Raw genomic sequence first — 24806 nt, forward strand, 5'->3', positions numbered from 1 at the left:
TCTCTAACCCATGCGCAGGTCTTTCTATCTTGTCTTGTGATACCTAGCAGGTAGCTTTTTCCATGGCTCTTTGCGGCATCTTTTAGCTTTTGTATCGATTGTGAAGTTAGTGTCCCTGTTTCGCTGGCCTAGGTTAGAGCAGGTAGCACACCTTGGATCGAAAACTTTTCTTTTCAGGCATAAGGGGAGGTTGTTGTTGAAAATTGCACTTAACTTGCCATTCTAATATATTGGTGTTCATTCAAAGCACTCTATTATTATACAGTGACGTAAGGAATTTCACTTAGAGGTTGAAACTGATTAGCAAAGCCTGGTTGAATGAAAATGTGATTAATTGTGAAGAATGCCGGTAATAACCAGGTTCATAGAGTCCTTGCACATTGATGAAGGAATGAATTAAATGACACTCTAGGGGTTTGTTTTTTCCCCCTGTCCGTAGGGCAAGAGCTGGATTGTGAAGAGGAGTTACGAAGACTTTAGAGTGCTTGACAAACATCTCCACCTATGTATTTATGACCGACGCTTTTCTCAGCTCTCCGAGCTGCCCCGTGCTGATGCCCTGAAGGATAATCCAGAGGTAAAAACAATGAAGTTTTGTTTTTTAACTAGCTGAAAAGTTCTAGCTATGGAATAACACACACACACACACACACACACACACACACACACACACACCAGGGGGAGGGCAGAGGGGAGAGAGAGATTGCTTCAGTTATGTCCCTAAAATATGTTCTCCATCAGTAGAATTATCATACTTTCCCCTCGTCCTCTGCAGCTTGTTACCCAGATGCTGATGGCTTACCTCTCCCGACTCTCAGCCATTGCTGGCAACAAGATAAATTGCGGTCCTGCTCTCACATGGATGGAGGTACAAGAGCCCGCTTCACTTTCTCCTCGGTTCATCAAATGCTTTGTGTCTGCGTGTCTGCCAGCTGGCAAATGGAAGGGAAGAAGGGAAGGTTTCAAAATTGGAAATGGCCACTCAGGCCCTCTGCTCTTAGGCTACACCAGATAAAAGCAGGAGTGACATCCTCATCCTTCATTGTATAGATCCTCCTGAATCAAGTCACCTAGCAAAAAGTCCATCTCCATTGAGATTATGGCCCATATAGACCAGCTCTATGTGTATGTTGTAGATCGATGTTTTTCAGCCTCTCAGCCTGCAGCTGAAATTTTTAAAAGGCAGCCCCATGGTAGAACACCTTGCAGGAGTCTAGGCGAGGAGTAATGAAAGCATGAGTCACTTAGCCAGGACCTCAGATTCCAGGTAGTGCTGCATCTGGCACACAACTGGATAACTCTGCCTCCCTCCCGAGCCCTGATTTTGAACTGTCCATGTAGTAGTAGCTAAGAGTCCAAGATGTCCCCAGATCTGCTCTTTGAAGGAGAGTTGGCCACCAGGAGGCAACCGTGGAGATGTCAGGAACCTGTAGCGAAGAGCTAACTTCATCTTGCGCAGGGGTTGAGCTGTGGTCTGTTTTGCCCTGTATAAACTCTCGTAGCCTCTAGAACTAAATCAAGAAGTTGATAGCATCTCCTGCACAGCTTCGGATAGCAGTGGATAATGTATCCATGATTTAGCTATGCAAACTAATCCTGGCCTCCCCCAGCATCTTAACGTACCTTATTTTCCCCCAAATAAAAGACCTAACCAGAAAATAAGCCCTGCTAGCATGGTTTTTCAGGATGCTCGTAATATAAGCCCACTGCAAAAAATAAGCGCCAATTAAGCCCATCAGCCAGGCTTAGCACTTAGTACCGTATTTCTCCAAAAATAAGAGCTAACCAGAAAATAAGCCCTACTAATGTGTCTTTTGGAGCAAAAATTAATATAAGACCTGGTCTTATTTTCGGGGAAATATGGGAAATGCTAAAAAGTAGAAAATAATGGATGAAGCCCTGGGGTATTCCAGAAAGGACAGCTGAAATGATTATTCCTCCTCCTCCTCCTCCTCCTCCTCCTCCTCCTCCTCCTCCTCCTCCTCCTCCTCCTCCTCCTCCTCGGAAGTAATGGAAGCCCTATAAAACAGAGCTCTACTTTCTGCAGAAGTTTGTTGTTCTGCGCAGTGCTTATTTTGTACCACAGTGCCCATAGTCTACTTCTGCATTTTTTTCAGCAAGAAGCTCCATTTAGCTCTGCTTTCTTTTAAAAATCAACGTGAAGTTCTCCTCTATAAATTTGTTGATTAAATAAACTGCTCAAACCTGTACACCTTTGGCTTCCTCACCACCTACCTTGTGTTGCAGATTGATAACAAGGGGAATCGCCTCCTGGTTCACGAGGAGTCGTCCATTAATGTTCCTGCTATTGCAGCTGCTCATGTTATCAAGAGATACATCGCCCAGGCAGGAGATGAACTCTCCTTTGAGGTAAATAACGGGAGGATAAATATGTAAGGATTTCAGTGCATGCTGCCCAGAAAAAGTTTTAAAACATTGTTTTTAAAAGCTTCTAATAGCTCTCTGTGTTGCTTGTATAACAGTACATTAATTCTCTTTGGGAAAATTAATTTGAGGTTCTGCAATTAATTTTAAGAATGGAGACAGAGAAACAAATAGACAAATAAGTGCAGATTTTTAAGTAGAGGTAGTCCTTACGGCCATAACTGAGGCTAGAAATTTGGTCGTAATTGTGCCAGTCATTAAGCAGTCATATAACCTTGAGGATCTGATTTGACATTTTTTTGTGACAGTCATTAAGGGAGTCACCATGGGCATCTTGGGGGCATTTTTGGGGGGGGGGGCAAGGAACCAGAAGTAAATGCCGATTTCCAGCCAAAATTGTAAATGTGGTCATATGACCGTGGGAAGCTGCAAACAGCCTTAAATGCAGGTTAAGCATCGAGCACCCAAGATGTGATCAGGTAACCATGGGAAGGGGTGTGTCTGTTAGAATTTTGAATTTAGGTCGTAAGTACCTTTATTTGGGTCCATTATAATTTTGAATGGTCGTTAATTGTCCGATCATAAGTTGAGGACTACCTTTAATTAGTTTGTTCAACATTCTTTCCGTACACACTTACATTTCCAGTGTGGCTATACACTCAGTTTAACCAGCAGTCTATTTTATCTTTTAGCTGCTCTTCAACATTTTCTTTTTATGAACATATAAAATGTCTACCGTGTAGTGCTCATAAATTCATATGTGCATGTTTAATAGGCAAGATAAAAGGTAAAGGTAAAGGTTCCCCCGCACATGTGTGCTAGTCGTTTCCGACTCTAGGGGCCGGCAAGAACTAGTACTATTTAAAGGATTTTGTATTCCCAGCCCGTTAAAAGTAAACAAGATAGTGCTTTGCATCATAGTGAGAAAATATTTCATTTCTTAATTTCCAGGTTGGAGATATAGTTTCTGTTATTGATATGCCTCCAAAAGAACTGACCACTTGGTGGAGGGGGAAACACGGATTTCAGGTAGGTCCAACTATTAGGTTAGTTAATACGGCAGGCTCTAAAGGTAGTGGAGGATGGATACTCGTTCTAAAAAAAAATTACTCTGTAATTGTTTACAATGTATTGTTTGCATAAATTTTGGGGGGAAAAATTGAAAATCTCCCTGATCAATATCAGGGTAAGAGAAAATTCTTGAAAGAGTAATACATCTCTGTCTTTGGAAGCTGTGAACAGGCAAAATATCTAGAGTAAAATGAAATCCAGGTCTAGCAAACTCCTGCTCTATTCACATATAAAGCAGGGGAAGAACACTCTTTTTACTAGAACTGTCTAGGATTTGGAATAATCAACTTCATTGCAAAATAATCAAGATGTCTCCCTCATTCCATGGTTCTGTTGAGATTGTTTAAATGTCTTATGGATACAAGTTCTCTCTTTTTTTCTTTCTATCTCTATATGTCACTCTAGGTGGGCTTCTTTCCTAGTGAATGTGTTGAACTAATTAACGACAAAGTTCCTCAGTCAGTGACCAATTCTGTACCAAAGCCAGGTATGTGTGTGTGCTTTTCAAGCATATGTGCCACAAAATGCCGATTTAAATTTTGTCATCTTACAGTTTTCTGTACCTTTGCTATGGGATAAAGTTATTTCATTGCATTCATCCATGCAAGCTTATTTCATTGTCTAGTTTGTGCTGGTCAAACATTTTCCTTTGCACCGATTTCTTTATCAGTTTGGGTGAGAGAAGAGGTTTTTTTTGTAACTATTGTTACAAATCATTGCTTGGTCATCATCATAAACCGATGTGCTTTTCAGAGTTACTCTGTAGAGGAAGTTAATTTCTTGCCAAGTAAGAGAGATGGAAAAGATAATTTGCTTTTTCTTCCATTGAGCTTAAACTCCCCGCATTTCAGACTCAGAACTGATTCATTGCTGGTGAATTGTGAATCTTCTTTACAGCTTAGATTAATAACTAACTATATTATGGTTGAGGTCAATTCAGGTGGTATTCTTGTCATCACTTTTTAGTTGCCCATGTTTTCCCAGAAGGATCAGGAAGATTTTTGGTTTTAAGAAATACAGATGCCATAGGGATAAAGGGTTGCAAAGCATTTTATAAGATTAAACAGACCTGAACATGAATCTTGTTTCATCATATACCCGAAGGCAGAATTATATAGATGGAAAATGAGAGTCAGCATATCAAAACGGGTTCTCTCAATAGACAAAGCAACAAATTTGCTGTTTTTCTCTGGATTGTCCAATTTAAGATGCTTGGGATAAGAACAGACTTAGATAAAATCCACAACTTTCTTTCTCTCTGAGACATATTGCCCAATTCCAAATTGAATTGCAAAATCTTCTAGATCATTCTGTTGCAATTTGTGTTAAGGATAGGGAATAGTAATAATTTTTACAACTGGCATAAAACTTCCATGAAAGAAAATGCAATGTTCTCTTTATGCCCCAAATATTTAAAATCTGGAGTGTAGGACTAAAAGTCTCTGCTTTGGGAAAATGCTATGTGTATTCTTTATGACATTGATTAACTGTAATGATGTGTACCTTGTAATTTCTAAGAGAATGTAGAGACATAGTTGTTGTCTGTTCTTTTTTGGTGTATAATTCCGTTCTTAGTTGTATGACACCAGTCTTTTGAATAGTGCTATAAAAGATAAAGATGGAACAGATGTTTCAGCTCTCTCTACATTATAAAAATCATGCAAACAGATACCTTCATTTTTATTGTTCTCTTCCAATTCCTTTTCTTTTGGGTGCTATCTATATCATTTGGATTGGTGTTATATCACTGCAGATGTCAAAGATGTCATCCACTTCATGTGAATGTTTTGTTTGTTAGCTTAACCTCATGCTGTTCATCTCATTTAACATGTGCTTTTCTGATGTTGTCTTGGAAGCGCTTTTATTAACATTTGTGATTCTTGAAATAGCACTTTAACAAAACAGAAGATGTGATTTGGAGTTGCTTGTCTAGGAGACACGTGCTGTTAAAAAGCTCTTAACATTTGTGCCTTTTGTAGAACTCAAAAACATTGCTAATACTATTATGCAAATGGAGTTCATCCTGGCAGCGCCTGGATAAATGTAATCCTATTTGTGGGATAAAGTATAATAGCTCATGAATCTGATAGTCTTCACGTGGCTTTTGTTTTCAGTATCTTTTTAAAATAATAGTTATTAAAAGTGTTAATAGTTAATCATATCCCATTATATAAAGTAAAATTCAAGGTTACCTAGGCAACCTATACAGAACGGGAGGCTTGACAGCCATTTTGGAGTCATTGAATTGGTGGGTTCCAACTGTTCCAGCAGGTTGTCCAAAGCCATGGATAATATGTACCATTACAGATGCTTGCAAATGCTGAATTTGCTGGGATAGACACATCCTGGGTATGGAACAACAGCACATGACAGGTTGCATATAACCAGAGATCTGATACGTAAAATAATTCATGCCATCCCCTTGAGCCAGGTGGTTGAACTGGTCCACAAGAAAATCTGTGTTGACCTAATTGACTTTTCTTGGAACAGGAAAGATTGTGATGGATGCACAATTCATTAATACAGTTTCTGAAAGCCAGTGGTCATAAACTACCTTCCTTTGCAAGCAGACTTAAAAGTTGTCTGAAAGGAGAAGGAAAGCATATTTCAGGTTAATTGAGCACCTGTCAGCTTATAGGATGGTGTTTGGTACTAAATAAACCTCTGTGAAATTCTTTAGCTATTTTTTATAGTATTGTTCTGCAGCCAGCCAAGAGGTTATGCCAGGATAATGCTGAAATGGGTACCTATGAATGAAACATAGCATTGTCATTCAAAATGCAGCTGTTTTTCTGGTTAGGGTTTTTTTTTAAAAAAATATTTTTAGAGCGTTTGCAAATTGGGGATGGCTAGGGAGACAGGGCTTCTCTTGAAAGCAATGCCCCAGTCAGGTTTTCTTTAGTATGGGAAATGATGCAGGGAGATAATTATTTCCACAGTTACAAAAAAAGAAATATTTTCTGTGTTTCTTTTGCACTGATGGTCAGTGGTTAGCCAGCTGAAGAATGGTAACTCATTCTCTAACTGAATGATTTAAGTGTTTTGAAAGTAAATACACTCTAATTACAATGTACTGCTGAATAATAGAAACTTCCATTGATTTTCAGAAGAAGTTTGGGGCATGCTCAAGACAACTGTGGAAGTGCTCAGCGCATGCAAGAGTTGGGTTGCTGAGTAGCATTTAACTCTTTGGACAATGTCAAAGAAATAGGTGTATGCAAGTCTAGTCTTTTGAAATGAAAATGTCTTATTTTTCTAGGTGGATATTCCTGTTAATAATGTGTTTTCTCTCCAATTGTACTTTCCCAGTCTCCCCTGCCCCTGGAGCCCGTCCAGCATCCTGGAGCTACTTTCCCCCTTGTACGTTTTCATTTATTCTTTTTCTTTTTGTTTCCTCATATTTTTTTGTAAAAAAAAAATTCAGCCGAATTTGTAATTGCATTCATATGCAACAGTAAACCAGAATGCTTGTTAGCTCCCATTGGAGCCCTCAAGGACAAGTTCTGTCATAAGGTTTTTTTGGTCATGGTTTGTAAATCAGAAACTCTGCCATGTTCCTTTCTGAACAAAACAAAATCAGATATCAGAATTTGTTCTTACCTTTTTCTTCCTTTCTCAAGAGAATATCACAGCAAACAGACCATGGAAAATGCTGTCTGGGATGATGTGAAAATGATTGAGCAAGATACTTGCATTTATGTTTATTCCTGAAAAAGTCAGAATTCTGGTATATTGTTGTATATTAATGTACTTGGTATCCGAGGAATGTGCAATACCTTTACACTGTGATTTTCCTTGTACATTTTTTTATTTCACACTATGCATTAAAATGAAATCTACAATAGAAGGTAAATAGGGGAGAAGAAGAATGAGCTTGAAACCAATTTTTAGGAGTAAGTAAAATTGTCCACTATCTATTTATTTATTATACATCCAGTATTTGTAAAATCATATCCCAGAGTAGGAGAGATTACATAATTTTAAAAGTGTATGCTTTGGAAAAATATTGATTTTCCTATACAATTACACAAAGGGTTTTTTTTAGTACACAGACAGACAGACACACATACACACTTTTTAGTGTGTATTTATATTTATGATGGAGTGTGTATTTATTTTAGTGTGTATTTATATTTATGATGGAGACATGTTATACTCCAAAATTGCAGCAAAAAAGGTACAGAACAAGGAATGGCCAAGTGTGTTGCCACTGAATCTCCACTCTGTATCTGGAAGGATACAGCTTCTTTCCATAACTTCATTTGGAGCCTGCTTTCTGGAGAAAGCTACATGGGTGTGAGATGAGCTTTAGAGAAATTTCATTTGGGGAAAAAGAGAAAGCAGTGGAAATTACGGCTTTCTGTAATATGATACAATCTTAGGGAAAAATATAAAGTGTGCATGATTTTCTGGCTTGCTTTGACATAGCAACATGGAGGATAGCACAGCTGCTTTTTCATTCCTTTCTGCTTTTTGAATATGGCTTCATCAGACAGATTAAATTTGCTTCTCCTACTCTGATATCACAGCATATGGCCCTAAAAATATTTTGTTGTGTTCCATACTAGACATGCTTTGCAGCAATATTTGTTCAATGAGTCTGTCAGTTTCATAATCTCATACTTGAGCATATGCTGTCAATTTTGTTCAGTATACTATGAATAAAACAAAACCATGGAAACCAAACTATTAATAAAACAAAACCATGGCAGCGGTGAAATCAGTAGGTTATTCTAAAGGCCCTGTCAGGTGGTTACATGTGACTGACTAACGGGAGCACTTTGCTGACGTCCTTAGCCTAAAACTTTAATATGCCCTACAAGGGTTGCAGCAAAAATATAGCACAATTCCTTTTAGACCAGGAAACGGACCCATTGTAAGCAGTCTAAGTTGAATTTCCCAGTTAAGCAAAATCGTAACAGACATTAAGAAGAATAGTTTTGACAAACTAGTAATTGCCATGCTTTCAGGTAGAAGAGAATACATTCTAACCAAAGATCACATTGGATTTACTTTCATATTTTAGAACATAACCTAGCAGAACTTTGGAATTAGAATTTCAGTGCCTTAGAAAATCAAGGTGCTCGTGTCCATCATTAAAAATAATAACTTTTTTGTCCTATTTTGCTCCATTTTCCACCCTCCACACCTGCATCCAGATTTGGAGATGGATAGTAATGGTTCAGCATCTATTTCAGAGCCTCTGAACCAATCCCAACTGAGCTCAGGTAGAATGGATTATAGTTGATACAGTTTATAAACGAACTAACCCATAGTCTAACTCTGTATGTTGTAGTAATAATGCCAACTAATGGTTACTTGAGTCTGTTTAACTGTTTGTTTCTTACAAGGTAGAATATAGTTCCAGTTGTAACCGCAGGCTTGTCTTCTAAAAGCTAGAAAAGAGTTTCACTACTATATGTGTATGTAAAAATATTTATGTTGATGGATATGCAATGGCAAAAAAATCAATGAGGTTTTTCCAGAATGGGTGCCTGGGATGTATGTCTTACAAATTGGGATCTGTCCATTTGTGTCAACATCAATTTTTACCAAATTTTATCTAATTGCTATTTCAAAAGCCTTCATACACCCCTCGTGTACATCTCTGTTATTTCTAATTAATGACAAGGGAATGGGGTAGAAAAAACAGAGAACAAAGAGTAAATATTGAAATCATATTTTTAATAGCTGTTTAAACAGCCATATTATATACAGAGCTGCCACGGTAAAAACTAGAAACTGCTGTGCTATAGTTGTCATAGCTACATTGCAAGAGTTTCAGACGAGGTACATTTATTGGGATAAAAATAACCAGAATATGCTGATGTGGTTGTGTATGTTGGGTAATGTCTCTGCATTAAAATGGTTATTTTAACAATAGTTTAGAGACATTCACTGAAACTCCTGTTGTTGCCTTTTGTGACTCACACCATTTGTCGTCATAGCCTAGAGTCCTGGAGTCTATAGATATGGGCATCATACATTATTCTGAGAAGGAAACTCAGCAAGTCAGAAAACCCAAATTATGTTTGTTTGCAAAACTACATGTAGAAAACCACATCAGCTTTGGTTCTATTAGCTAAGATCCATTCCTCTGACTGGAAATAGGAAAGGTAGTAGCAGATTCCTTGCAACGAACAAACTATTCACAAGCACGCTAAAATCTAGCTCTTTTGTCGGATTGCTAGAAAGTGCTTTTATAAAGAGGCTAAACATGAAATGTTCACTACATGAATCTTGCTCCTGCCAGTAAGAAGCCAAAAATAAATTCTGAGAATTGGACCAATTAGTCTGAGGACATGGAATGGTTGACATAAAAAGTAGGGTAATAATACAATTAGCAGCTCAAAATCTATGGGGCTGAATGGCTATAGTGACTTTAAGTGAACAACAACAGCAACAACAACAATAACAATGAGTCATGTCTTCTCCCAAACTGTTACTACTCACAAATCAGTATGGAGTTGGATAGTTTTGTAAGTCTAAATCAGGGGTCTTCAAACCTGGCCGTTTTATGAATTGTGGACTTCAACTCCCAGAATTCCTCAGCCAGGTATGCTGGCTGAGGAATTCTGGGAGTTGAAGTCCACGAGTCATAAAACGGCCAAGTTTGAAGACCCCTGATCTAAATTATATGTGCATGCATACCAAGTCTCAGTAGATGAGCTAAGCAGAGTGGAAGCATCTCTGAAGTCAGTGTGGAACCCAAAGGTCACTACAGAGATGGTAACCAGAGTCCAATCCATAAAGTAAAAAAAGAAAACACCATTTGAGCACAAACCAGTCAGAATCTTAAGAAATCTATCCAAAGGTCAGGACAGCTGGTTCCAGGAACATACATAACACTGGCATTCCCCCCCCCAGCATTATTGTACTCCCATGTGGGAAGTTCTACCTAGAAAGCTTCAAACTTCCAATACAACACAAGAGAAGTGCATACTATTCCCTCAAAACACAAGGCTACTTGAGAACAGTAATGACTCATGAGTAGACTGCTACTCTCAAGGAGCATTTCTTTGGGTATCTTACTGTTGATCCCATGGAATGTAGTTCTGAGGTCACAGACTCTTAGGAGTTAAGGCAGGGGTCTTCAAACATGGCCCTTTTATGACTTGTAGACTTCAACGCCCTGAATTCCACAAGTCAAAAAAGGCCCAAGTTTGAAGACCCCTGAGTTAAGGTCTTCCACATATTGAGTGAAAGTGGATAGGTCTGAAGTCATATCCTACATTCATACAACCACATTCTTCCGCCTCCTAAATGTGTGATATAGAAATGCATAGCTTCTTACTCTTTTTAACGTGGGTAAATTAATAATGAGTCTAAAATAATGAGCATAATGTAGCAGCATAGGCAATCAGTTCCTTGATATACTGAGAGTGCAGTTCTCCACACACACACACCCCAAGGATCTTTTTTTTACGCTACCCATACCGACTATCTTGAAAGCTAAGGGTTCCTAGATGGGAGATCCCTTCCAGTTACTAGATTTTGTTGTTTTTTTCTTGTATGTTGCTTGTAGCTCTGCCCACCCCTACTGGTTTCCTAATTAATTACTTTAATCATACTTTGACTTAGGAAACAATATATTACCAGAAATCATGGCTGAACGTTTGTGGTTTAACCTGAATTGATAGCACAATACTCCCTTTCATTTACTCATCCCAAGGTAGTTATTGGACAATAGCAACAGCTTGATAAAGATTGGAATGGCATTAAAGACTGCAATATTCTAGCCAAATAACAGAGAACATTCTACCATCGTCTAACCCAGGGGTAGGCAACCTCGGCTCTTTTATGACTCATGGACTTCAACTCCCAGAATTCCTGAGTCAGCATAGCTTGTTGAATTCTCTGTTTGGAAGATCTTCCATTTTTCATGCACCCTATGCCACAACAGCTATCTTCTTAATATTAAAAGCCTATTTACAAGTAGGTAAATGAGCTTCCCTTCCATTTGCTTCTAATGCCTCCCCCACTTCTTCAGTGTGGATAAGCATAAAAAGAGGCAGAAAGTTTGGGGGATGGAGAGACATTTCACAGATTGCATTCTCTTCTGTGTGTGTGTGTGTGTGTGTGTGTGTGTGTGAGAGAGAGAGAGAGAGAGAGAGAGAGAGAGAGAGAGAGAGAGAGAGAGAGAGAGAGAGAGAGAGAGAGAGAGAGAGAGAGACTATAGTAAAGTGCAACTTTTTGGACTTTTTGCCAGCTTTCTCCAAATACATGGGACTATATATCTCTCATCATCTTCTGGCTGTGAGCTATTGTCAGTCTACATTAGAGACTGAAGTGGGACCTTTGAGTTCCTGGAGAGCATTATATTGTTTTCCCCCTGTGTGCCCCTTTGAACTATACTTTATTCTCCTTTCTATGCAACTGCTTTGAGGTGTGAGAACTGAGCAAGCACAGCTGAATACCAGCATCAGACAAGCCCATTATACCGACCCAGGGCAGCTGCCTTCAAGGGCTAAAATCAGCTTGTTACGAAGAAAGGATGGAAGAGGCATTGTGATGAATCACAATTAGGGTTGTTTCCCATCTGCAGTTTTATATGTCTTTGTAAACTCTTAGTGCTTTTTCAGTCCTCAGAGACACGGAATTATTCCAGCACTTGGTACATCTTGCACAGCAGGCTACCAAATGAGTTGTCGATAGATAAAACAGTCCCCTACCCTCCTGTTTGTTGATGTGAATGTGAAGCATGCATGAATTAAGTTTGCACCACAGTTGATTTGATCTGACAGCACTGTATACTGACAGCCAGGGAACACGTCACAATTTTTTTTAACTAATTCAAATAATGGAATTTAGATGGGGATGGGGATTTCCTTTCCCTTTGAAGAAAACTGGGGGGGGGGAGGGAATCCTAAGATAAGAAATATTCTACATTTTCCTACCATTATTTCGATAGAAATAATGTTACTGGTTTTCCACAAACGTAGCTCTACCACCCCTTGTTATAGTTAAATATTAAGGACAAATTTATTCAGTCACCGTTCGTTAATTTTAAACATTGTGGGCAGTTGTCAAATTCTATACCGGCCTGCCTTGGTGTTGTTTCAATGCTCTTTTTTTCCTGCCTATACCAATCCTCCTTTGCTTAAACTGGATATTTGGAATTCTCACTGACAGTGTAAGTGTTGGCAGGTTGTGAGACAGTCAGTATTATCACTCCTTTATTTCTAATGCAGAAGATTCCCACTTGGTCTGGAGAAAGATCATCTTCTAAGATCTTGAGAGAAAAGATTATTTCAAGATTGAATCCGGGTCGGTCACCGGGACCAGAAATTTCAGATTCATGCTGGAGCCCAACTTCAGGGAGCTTCTCCCTCCTGGAATACCTGCTTTGGGCTATTTTGTGAGTCATATTTATATGGTGCCTTCCTATTGGCTGATTGGGGTGTTGATGGCCGGCAATTGGCTGCTGTTTCCTTGTGCCGCCAAGCCTTCAGCTCCTAAGTACTTGATAAGCCGATGGTAAATCGGCATTTCTATTGACTGACAAGGGATCTGTTTCCTAGGCAAGTGGTCCCCAATCCCCGGTCCGTGGACCAGTACCGGGCCCATGGCATGCCAGCAACCGGTCCGCACAAACAAGCAAAGCCCCATCCGTGGGATTCAGGCAGCACACAAAGCCACGCTCCCTCCGATCTGCAGAAAAACCTTTCTCCATGGAACGGGTCCCTGGTGCCCAAAAGTTTGGGGACTTCTGTCTTAGGCTTCAAGGGGCTGTTTTGGGCTCCTTGTCAGTTCACAGGAGGGCTGATTTACCACCAGCTTACCAAGTACTTAGGAGCCGAGAGCTTGGCGGCACAAGGAAACAGCAGCCAATCGCCAGCCATCAACACATCAGTCAGCCAATAGGAAGGCACCATATAAATACGACTCACAAAATAGCCCAAAGCAGGTATTCCCTGAAGTTGGGCTCCAGCATGAATCCGAAAGCTCAGAAGAGTAAATCTCTTGCAACGTTATCCTGGGAAATATCTATTTGCCTTCATTCACAAAGATGGCAGGGAGGATTGAATGAATAAATGACGAGCAGTTGGGGATATTCGGTGAGACCTTCTCTTTCGTCACAATACTTACTTTCTTTGCAGGAAACAGAATGGCATTTAACTTTGACCCTGAGTATGACAATTGAAGTCAGGTTTCCCTCTTCCTGATTCTTAAGTGTTAAGATGTTTTTTTTATGAATGAGATGAATTTGTTTTTCATGAACTTTGTAGTCCTACTGTGGGTATGTTCATTCTGCAAGTTTAAACATGTTCCTCGCTTTGTCTGGAGATCTTGCCTATCTTGACAAAAATACAATTGAAGGTAGTGGATTCAGATTCTTATTTCAGTTGTACCTACATTTTTGTTTGTTTATTGTTAGATGTAGATCCTACATTTATTTTGCCTAACTCAAGTTATTGCTTCCATCTGTTTTCCCTACAGCAACAACCCTGTGAGGTAGGTTGATCTGAGAGGGACTGTCTGGCCCAGCCAACTTTCATACCTAGGGGAGGACTAAAATTCAGTCTCCTGGTTTCTAGCCTGGTGTCTACACCAAGTTGGCTGAAACCCAGTGAAATTACATTAATATTCCTTCTAAATATATCTCCTCCTTTCACCATCTGCAGATTTTGGCATATCTCTATAGTTGCAATCATGGGATGGGGAGGAAGGTGGGAGGGTGGGTGGGGGGAATTGTTTCTAACTTAAGGAAACTGCCAAGAAGTGTTAATGTATATCATGAACATATCCAAGCAGCTGAAGAATTATTTGACGGGGTTCCAAAACAGCAGAGATGTCAATCAGTTAGAAGAGAGATGGAAGGGACTTTGGAGGTTTTCTAGTTCAACCCCCTGCTCAAGCAAGAGACCATCTCAGACAAGTGACTGTCCAGTCTCTTCTTAAAAACTTCTTAAAAACCCACAACTTCTGAAGGCAAGCCGTCCCACTGGTTAATTGTTCTCACTGTGAGGAAATTTCTCCTCAGTTCTAGGTTGCTTCTCTCCTTGATTAGTTTCCATCCCAAAAACCTCCAGTGATGGAGCACCCACAACTTCTGAAGGCAAGCCGTCCCACTGGTTAATTGTTCTCACTGTGAGGAAATTTCTCCTCAGTTCTAGGTTGCTTCTCTCCTTGATTAGTTTCCATCCCAAAAACCTCCAGTGATGGAGCACCCACAACTTCTGAAGGCAAGCCGTTCCACTGGTTAATTGTTCTCACTCTGAGGAAATTTCTCCTCAGTTCTAGGTTGCTTCTCTCCTCGATTAGTTTCCGTCCATTGCTTCTTGTCTTGCCTTCTGGTGCTTTAGAAAATAAGCTGATCCCCTCCTCTTTGTGGCAACATCTCAAATACTGGAATACTTTTATCATGTCCTCCCCCAATCCTTCTTTTCTCTAGATTAGCCAAACCAAAATCCCACAACCGTTTTTTCATATGTTTTAGTCTCCAGGCCTTTAATCGTTTTAGCTGCTCTTCTTTGCACTTCCCCCCCACCCAGAAGTCTCAACATCTTTTATGTAATGACCAAAACAGGATGCAGTATTCCAGGTGTGGCCTTTCTAAATCATTAGTAAGTCAATCTAAATCGTGTCATAAACCATTAGAGCTGTATTTATTTGTTCTGTTTAGCAAATACGCTTGTTAGCCTTATTTAAACCAGTCTTAATCCATTTCCTCAATAACTTAATTGGATGCCTGTTAAGGCATAAAAAAAAATGAGAGCCGTCTCCTTACATTCTCTTCTTTTTTCCCCCCTCCCTGACCATTATAATTAGGACTCGCCCAAAGGGAAAAGGGCAGTGGGCTGCCTTTTATTAGTCTCTCCCCCCTCCACCATCTCACTTGAGACGGACGGACAGAAGTGCTTTCGTGCAAACTCTCCGATCTCCCTTGCTTTGAATTTGCCCTGTCGACTGAGTCATCTCTGCTTTTATGGCTGCTCCCTCCCCTTTCCTGTTGCTTCCCTTGCTTGGTTGATGGACCAGAAATGACACGAGGCTTTCCAAGGATGGGCTGGCCTCTGTTCAGCCTCTTAAAGAGTCACCTGAGCAGAGGCGTGGCTCGGCGGGCAAGGTGGAGCTGGACACGCACAGCTTGTTTCACAAGGGTGAGATCCTTGGGAGGGGCATCCGTGGTTGCGGGCAAGACAGAACCAGCGGGCGTGCCAAGAAGGTGCTTAAGCCTCGCCCCCCTTCTCCAGATATAAAGCTGTGGGGGGGGGGGAAAAGCCACAAGCTCTTAACTGGAGGGGAGAGCTCGGCTCGGAGGGCGGGAGAGGGGAATGGATCGTGTGTGTATGTAGTGTGGACTTTGTGCCGTGCAGTTGATCTCTCCCACTGCTGGCTGTAAACCCCTCTGTAGCTGGAATACCAAGCCAGAACTGATCAGAGAGAAACTCTGGCGATTTCTTTATACAGTTAAGCTGGCTGCTGAGTTCTTCTAGGACTGATCTACTTGGAGCTATATTTATTTTTTATTTTTGCCCATCATAGGGAACAGAAAAGGTAAGACTGTGCTGCTGATTTGTCAGATTGTCTGGTGGTGTTTGTGTGTCTGTGTGTGTGTGTGTGTGTGTGTGTGTAAGTGCATGTAGACCTTCTGCTTGCTGACTTGTGGATTTGTTTCTGTGCCTCTAAAGTGATGTAATACAATGTGGGATACAGGCGTTGATTAAAAAGAACCCTTTGGCGTGAGATAGCTTGGTGCTTGGAGGCTGTTTGTTTGTTTGAGCCCAAGGAATTTTGATAAGTGCCATTGTCAACAGGATCTGATCAAGTGTGCTTCAGGAGAGGATGGAAAAATGGAGTGGTTTCTTTTATTGGCATCTGTCATTTCATTCTTTCCTACATGGGGAAAGACACACAAGAACCTGTTACTCAGGAAGACTGAGCGTGGTGTGCGATTGTAACTGTCGTATCTAGAAAAACTAGTTTTGTTGTGTTATAGCGAGTAGGATTGTTGGAACTATGCCCTACAACCACTTGCCTGACTGGGAGACTTCTTGTCAAGCCAATAAAAGCTTTCTAAGAAGGAGTATTTTCCCTAGCTTGCATTAATTATAGACTAGACATTGTTGTGATTATTTGCCTTTTCATAAATATCAGTCCTTGGGTCTCTTGGAATTGTAGATACATATTAACTCCCATGTGGAAAAAAACAAAGCTTTATTCAAGTAGACATGAGCTCACAGCAAACCTCTAGAGATGTTGGAGATATTGGTTGCCACATAAATAACTTTTTAATTTGTGGGTATGAAAAGTATTAGGGCAAAAATTCAGATCAGGAAAAGACTCCCACCACTTTTTGTCCCCACTTTCCGCCGTAGAAGATTTAAAAACTTTCCAATCAAGTCTTCCGTAGCTCAAAACAGCTGCAACACAGTCTGTGATATGCTAAAATACCAAGAGTATCTACCTTTATTTGTTTTGCATATCAGGTCAAAAACATGTTAAAGTAATGTAGGTGGGGAAATAATAAATCTATTGTTCTGATAAATTGCTTTTTAAATTTAAATGTAAAGGTTTAAGCAGTTCTTGCCTATTTAAAAAAGGATCCATTGTTTTTTTGTTTTTTTTTAACAGTGAGTCTATTAGCATCTCAACATTTCCTGTGAGGGTTGCTGGATAAAAATTGAGTGTGTAGATGGTTTTCATGCAGTGTCAGCAAAGAATCTTAAAAATCACATGAAGTAGAGGTCACTGCTAAGATATTTCTAGTAATTACTGGAAATACATCCTGCAGGGGATATCTTGATTTAAAAAACCAGCCTTATTTCAGATCAGTGGTATACTGCTTGAAAAATATTTTCTAAAAAAGTGAGTTCTTTTTCTCCCCATTCTTTTCCTGAAACATTCAAAGTGGTTCTTAAGTGAGATACATTTAAAACCTCAGATGTATTTGTTTGATTTCTGGGTTTTTTTTGGGAAAATGAGCAAATTATGCAGAGGCAATATATAGGAAAACAGCGAATAGGGTTTCCTTTGCTAAATTTGTTGAAATTCTGTCAAGAATTGACAACTTTATAACATTGAAGTTGCCATGGAAACAAATGCTGCATCTCTAATATGTTTTTGTTTAGTACACTAGGAGAATTCTAATGTTGGGAAGAACCTAGATACATTTAATCTGACTGCAAAGTTCTCCATCCAAGCCCTGACCTAACCATGGCATCACACTTGAGTTTATAAAAACTTTATATTAAGTCCAGTGTCTTGCGCAAAGATTTTGCTCAGGCAGTTCATGAAAAATCCTGAGTCTTAATCCTATCTACCTGAAGTATGTTAAATTTGGGGGTGCAGGGGAAATGAAGTGGACTCTTGATGAGATCTAGCAGGATTTCTTTTAATTTCCTGCTTCTAGATCTGGGGAGAATAAGACCTTTCAGAGATTTAAGTAGAGGTTGAGTGTGGTTTCCTGTTCTTTTTAGGACAGGGGTCCCCAGCCTCCAGTCCTTGGACAGGTACTGGGCCGCGGCATGCCAGCAACCGGTCCGCACAAACAAGCAAAGCCCCATCCGTGGGATGCAGGCAGCACACAAACCACACACTCTCCGGTCCACGGAAAAACCTTTCTCCACCGAACCAGTCCCTGGTGCCCAAAAGGTTGGGGACCTCTGTTTTAGGAAACATAAAATGTTCTTGCTGACTGCATGGACACAACCATGGAGAGTTTTTCCCCCCCTTTGGCAACAGTATATAAATAGTTTGCCATCATTGTCTTCCAGGATAATTTTGATGTTACCTACAGCCTTGGACTTCCCTGGCTCTCTCCACTCAAGTACCAACAAGTCTGACCTGGCTTAGCTTCCAAGCCCAAACATGATTGGCCAGGTGCTGCCTTTTAGAGTGAACTGGTCAGTGTGGTGCTGAAGCAAGATCAACACCTAGAGTAAAAACCCAACTTGGCCATGACATTTTTTGAACATTTTTGTTTTCCTTTATTTGAGCAAGTCACTAACTTCCCATCCGGTCCATCTGACAGGGTGATTGTGAAGATAAAATAGGTGTTTAAAATGTATGGTACCATTAACTTTTCTGAGGAAATGTGAAATATACTAAGCTTAAGTGATACTATACTCAAGCTACACAGATCGAAAATATGACTGTAGCTGATTTGATTAAAACAGATGAAAAGGTTTCATTCTTAAAAACAATTTTTATTTATCTCTAAAGCAATTATGTACCTGATTTTAGTTTAACGTATTGAGTTATCTGTTTATGTTTAATAAGGTAACTCCTTAGACAGATACCGGTAGGTTTGGATAGCAATCTTCCCCTCGGCTCTTGGAAGGCCGTTCTGTGTTTAGAGATGTAGGAGAGTAGAGGCTGTTTTAACAGTATATGCCTTTTATTATCAATCTTTAAATTCATTGACCCTTGTAGGATCAATGTATATTTGTAATGAACATTACTGCATTATTGAAACAAGGTTCAGAGCAACTTAAAAGTGTTGTTTTCCAAAATGCTGGAAAAACTGCTTCATCAGCTATTGAGCAACACAACTTTACAAGAAGATGTTAAAGATACTAGAATTAGTTCCATATGGAATATTAGTTGATCAGGCTATGGAATAACAGAGCAAGAGGGCTTGATTAATGTTGCTTATTTTTTGTCCTCCCCCCCCCAATCCACTGTTTCCTTTTTTTTATAGTTTTATGTGTGAGAAAATTGAGAATGTCTTGGCTGATTTTTCATTTACCCAAGAAGTGATACACATATTCTGAGATAGTATCAATATTCAGACACTGCAGTAATCCAAACTCTGTATTTTATTGGACTTTAAAATGGTAATGTAAGCTAATATAAATTGGATTACATCAGTTTTTCTTTGTTTAAAAATTAATAGTGCCATGCTGCTATCTAAAATAGCTCAGCATGCTCAGTCACAAGGTAGAGGGTGCAACCTTGAATGTGAAATGTTGCAATTTCTAGAGAAAAAGTGAAGATTGGAACCAATAAATCTACACCAGAGGTTTTAAATAGTGCTTATTTGAGCAAAAGAATATTGAAAAATTAATTTTGTGCAAAATCCAGAGCAGCCAGTTGCTCATAGAGATTTAAGTAGTCTTGTTTCCCCATAGTAATGTCAACTGAAATTTTTTTGGCTTTAATGTACATCTTCCCCCCCCAAAAAACAAACAAACAAACAAAATATAAAAAGGTTAACCTATCTTTAATTCTGGCCTTTTTTCAATTATCCGAACAGGTTTTTTTTAGGGTGAGATCAAGTTTTTTTTAAAAAAAAACCTGATTCCAAATGCCAATAATTTTATTCTTGCAAAGATTTGAATTGTTTAATGCTGCTCCTTGAGATGTTAGTTTGTATACTCTCTCATATATATTATGTATACACTATGTACATAAAGCAAGAGAAGAAGAAAACCTGCTTATTGCCAAATAATTACACACTCACATTTCTCAATCATGACTGTAACTGCATTAATGTCCTCCTCAAAACAAAGATGAGTATTGTACACAGAAACAAGTTTTATAAACATGTTGAACTAAATCTAGTTTCTATGTTTTCCACCTTGATAGACAAACATGTTCATCTTTGGTCTTGGCAGTTATGTAATTGCGATCCTATTAATACATTAAGAGTGACATGATTTCTTATGTATCATTTAAATTATCTTGTAGGACATCAATTTGGACTGCATGATACAAGATGATACACATGTGTGGACAGGCAGGCATTTTATAATGAAATTATTCACTGCTGTCTAAGTAGTTAGTCTGTCTCACATTAATTAACTTAATTATAACAAAAAATTAGCTTTTTAGCTCTTAACTCAAAAGCCAGACTGAATCAGTATTTACAAGGTTCATGATACTGGGATGTTAGTTTCTTGCGTTGATTCCTCAATGTCATTCCAACTAAAAGCAGAACAATTTTGCAGTAGTTTTTTTTAAAAAAAAAATAGTTGTGCACATGCACACATCTAAGTGGAATAATGTGCATCACTCTTAGAATTCAGACTTCTTTATTGTGTTAGAATAATACTGGTTTAAATTTAAAATTACTGGTTTAAATTTCTGTAGTCCTTGTACAGATTAAATAAGTAATAGTTATTAGATAAATAATATTTTGAATTCTTTTTTCTTTTGCTGCTTCAGTTTTGTTATCAAACTACCGTTATCTACTTAAAGTGATGCAATCACATATAATTTAGTTGATTGCCCATAATACAACAATTTCCTCACAGCAAAAGGGAACAGCATCATCATTCATAGGAAATTCAACCAACATGCTGATAATGAATTGAAAATGTGGGTCATTCTCCGTGCTCATAGAAAATTCTGTATTATCTATTATCTACCCGTCGCCATCTGGAATGCAGGAGATGCACTGTTTGCATGCATTTCTAAAAGCCACAATTTGGTATGATGTGCATAACTTTAATTTACAAATGCTTGCTATATTGTCATGGGATCTCATGAGCTAACCATAAAGGCACAACTGTCTTCAAAAACACTTTCTGTGTTTTTGTGTTAAGGCGAAAAATGTGTGAATGTGATTTTTGACAGATATTGTACAGCCAGACAGAGTGATTCTGCATTCTAGCGGCCAGTTACTTCTGTGATACAGCTACCAATAATTTTGCTCTTTTTAAAGATGGGAACTTCATTTCCCTTTCTTCCATCCTCTAGCTTATCCTGTTTGATTTTTCAGAGGTCAAGAGAAAGAGGCTCTAAAACGAATCCTTCAGAACTCTTAGGTGGAATTGATTTGGTCTTGGAGACTTACGTTTGTGCTTGTATTCAAAGTCTGACTAGCATGGAATTCGATGGAAATCTGTTCCTTCCCTGGCCAGCACAGATCAACTTTCTTAATTTGGCTACTGAGTTGGTGGGAATGTGCCGTCATACATAACAGATGCACTAGCAATTGAAATCTGCAAATTAAAGCTGGCTTATTTTGAGTGACGGAGCTGTGCCTTATGTTCTGCTGCTGGCATAATCTAACAGCTCCTCAACTGGCAGATCTTGGGTGTAAGAGTGCATAGCTTGAATATTTAAAGATTGTGAAGCCTTTCAAAAAGATGCTTTTATTCAGCAGAGATTCGGCTAACAACCACAGGCCCCTTGCTTCTTAAACCGAAATGGATGCTTTGCTTCGGTGTCCTTGTCTTGCTCACCTTCTCTGGGTCTTCATCCAATAATAACTGCAGTAATTCCAAGTCATCTCATACAGGTCTAATTTATTTACTAATACCAAGTAACTCATATCAGTCTTTTTTACACTGTAGAAGGCGTTATGAATTCATCAGACTAAAATGTAAGACATATCTAGGCTTAATAATAGGCAAGAGTATCCTGCTTTTATTTTCTTCCCGAAACTAATTTGGGCAGGGCATATTTCAATGAGTTGTAAGTAAAACCTTGAAACAGAAATGGTCACTTATAAAGCTACGACAGTTACGCAGTTTGTTATCGATGACAAAGTCCCTTGCATAGGATTTTGAACTCAGGATAGTAAAACCATGAGGCCGCACCTACTCTTAGTTGCAAATTGTATCCTGTAAGTTCTGAAAACTTGCCAGGAGTCCGGTAGCCCTTTTTTCTGACTAATTTTATTGTAAGGCATAAAATGCAGTTCACACAAGGATGTGCCTTTCAATAAAACGTGTTAGTCACAAAATGTGCCACTAGACTCCTCCTAATTTTTAGCTTCCGTAGAGTGAATAGGCTGAAGTTTAATTCTAAGAAAAACATAACAAAACGTTTTCCCCCCCCCCGAATGCCCCTTCTGAAGGAATGGACGAACCTACATGCATGCTTTTTTAAATTATTATAAAGTTTTATTAATTAATTTTTGTTAACAGAATTCAATCGTAATCATTCAACAGAACGTGTTGTCTGAGTATCTTATTCACTAATACAAATTAAATTCCTAATCCCTAAATCTTTTCTCTAACCACTGATAAAATAGGTCCCAAGTTTGAAAATGTTCTGTTTCTTCTGTTTCTTTCAACCTTAAAGTAAGTCTGTCCATTTCCAGTGGCAAGAATTATATTTGCACAATACTGGAAGAATGAAGAAACACCACCAGAAGAAGAAATAATTAAAAATACTAGACCGAACTTTCATGCTTTCTGTTTGTTCTGCCTTTGCCATGGTCATAAAACATCTAGAGTAAAGGGAGTCCCTGCAGCCAATTCTCAAAGAATACAGTCATGATTCTAATTAGCAAGGTTCTTTTGTCCTTGAAGCCTGTTGTGCTCCACTGTTATAAAATTCTAAGTGTATTTTTTTTAGACCATTCCATTGATAAAGGTTCAGCGTGGTAAACAGTGAAGTGAAATTCTTAGTTACACTAATTGAAAATACTACCGTATTTTCCGGCGTATAAGACGACTGGACGTATAAGACGACCCCCTACTTTTCCTGTTAAATTACCGTTTTTTTCGGACCATAAGACGCACCTGACCATAAGACACACCCAGTTTTTAGAGCAGGAAAACAAGAAAAAAATATTCTGAACCAAATAGTACCGGTATAGTAAAACAAGGCTTTTCAACCTTTTCATCCATTGTACCACTTTTAGGACAAGGCAATGTCCAAGTATCACCAGTCACCCAACAAGGTGTCAAAAACTTGACACCCCCCCAAAAAAGGAAAAAAAATGATAAAGTACAGGTAGTCCTTCCTTGCCACATTTACTGCAAGTCTTTAAAACTTACGTAGTACAGTAACTTTATAGTTGTGTCCTTTAGACCTGGTTTAACATCCAGACTCTGATTGAAACAGTTGTTTCTTGCCTTGGTTTGTTTAAGCTACAGTTTAAATTGAATACAATCCCCTAGTTTAAGAGAATATATAATAATAAACCCCTCAGAGGTTTTTTTTAAATCATTATTATTAAACTGTAGCTAATTTTGAGCTTTCTCGTAGGTTGTCAGATTATTCTCTTGGACAGTTCTATTAATAATCTTTCATTTCTCCATGCAATTAGTTAGTAAGATTAAATTGCAAGTTCAAAGAGAGGCAAAAAGCTACATCCACATTCTCTCATCCAGCGCCAAGAATGAAAGTATCATGTCAGTTCTGTTCCTTCCAGCGATGTCTGCAAGGACGCAAATAAAGAATGGATGAGCTTCAATTGCATTGTGGTCGCCACCAATTTTAACATTTTTTGACTACACCCTGCAGATATCCTGGTCTGTAAATCAAGATCAGGAAAGTGAGCTCTCAGCAAACCACCATACTGAGCTAGAGTCATTCAACGAAATGTAGTCATCAAACCAGAGAGTGTGATCAAATTTGAATTTTTTTGTGATGTTTCAAAACGAATATCAGCAAAAAGTACAGAGAGAAGCTTATTCCCCATCAAACAAGGAGAGCTGAATTTCACCCACATTCCTTTTCTCTGTGTAATGGTGTATTTTTATTCTCCAAAAGTATTTCTGTAAGAACGTTGGCATTTTAACAAAGGCTGTCATGTTCGCCCCAAATTCCTCTTTCAGTGTTGCCATAATAATAATATCTACTGTGGTACTAGCTTATGCTGAGATGTTAAAAATGTTAGCTGATTAAAAATAAGGAATTAGGGGAAGTGCTAATGACTTGAACTTTATCCTGAATAGGGAAGGAAAGTCATCAACCACTTCCCTTAAGTTTACACTGTCATTGTGTACTATCAGTGGCACTTTTCACAAACGTTTGCATGATTGTGATTTTTTCCCCTCTAACAAATTGAAAATCTGATGAACCACCCTGTTACCTAATATAAGCGTCTTTGCCTCGGAATTGCCTATGTCTTCACCCAGGGTTTAGTTATGTAAAATAACACACTGTGTAATTACTTTGAAATTAATTCAGGATGCTTTCCTCACTTCAAACAAACTCTGCTATAGTTTGATTGCCACAACAACCTATTTCAAAAGAGACAGTGACTTATTCCTTTTTGCCTTGAAGGAGCACAAACTCAAGTAACCTAACTGCTCATACTACTACACAGTTGAGCCCTTGATAATTTCCTGATACTAAAAAGTTGGAGACATAGGCATTCCTTTGACAATTTGCTATGTATTTTGGCTTTTATTTCAATAAATTATCCTTAGAGATTTGCTTCCAAACAAAGGCAGTCAGTCTCTTTCATAGCCAGTTGCTTTTAAAATGTTTCCCCCCCCTCATTTTGTGCCATATATTACTTGCATACTTGTGGATTATGAGGATACAGTGGTACCTTGATACTCATCATTAATTGGTTCTGGGAGGCACAATGAGTACCAAACAGATTTTTCCCATAAGAAATAATATACTGAGTCACAAGACAGCTGACACTGACAAGTTCTAGCTTGTATGTTGAGTACCAAACAAACAATTGAGTACCGGGACAACATTTTCACATC

The 24806-nt window shown here is 38.8% G+C and overlaps 1 protein-coding gene across 5 annotated transcripts in view; it reads left to right on the forward strand.

The window, feature by feature from the left end:
- The window catches only part of ARHGAP32 (Rho GTPase activating protein 32), a 133522-nt gene that overhangs the window by 73119 nt on the left and 35597 nt on the right, over window positions 1-24806 (forward strand). For 4 of the 5 annotated variants that reach the window (XR_014027175.1, XM_081333460.1, XM_081333461.1 and 1 more), the window contains 5 exons: window positions 440-577; window positions 776-868; window positions 2248-2370; window positions 3337-3414; window positions 3862-3943. Coding sequence is in view for 3 of the 5 variants with exons in the window: in XM_081333460.1 (XP_081189586.1) it covers window positions 440-577; window positions 776-868; window positions 2248-2370; window positions 3337-3414; window positions 3862-3943 (514 nt within the window). In the remaining 2 variants the exon portion in view is untranslated. Of the gene's footprint in view, window positions 1-439; window positions 578-775; window positions 869-2247; window positions 2371-3336; window positions 3415-3861; window positions 3944-15738; window positions 15958-24806 lie in introns of those variants that run through there. The other variant, XM_081333463.1, reaches the window with a different exon arrangement.

This window comes from Vipera berus, assembly GCF_964194415.1.
Source record: "Vipera berus genome assembly, chromosome: 8".
Classification (NCBI taxonomy): domain Eukaryota; kingdom Metazoa; phylum Chordata; class Lepidosauria; order Squamata; family Viperidae; genus Vipera; species Vipera berus.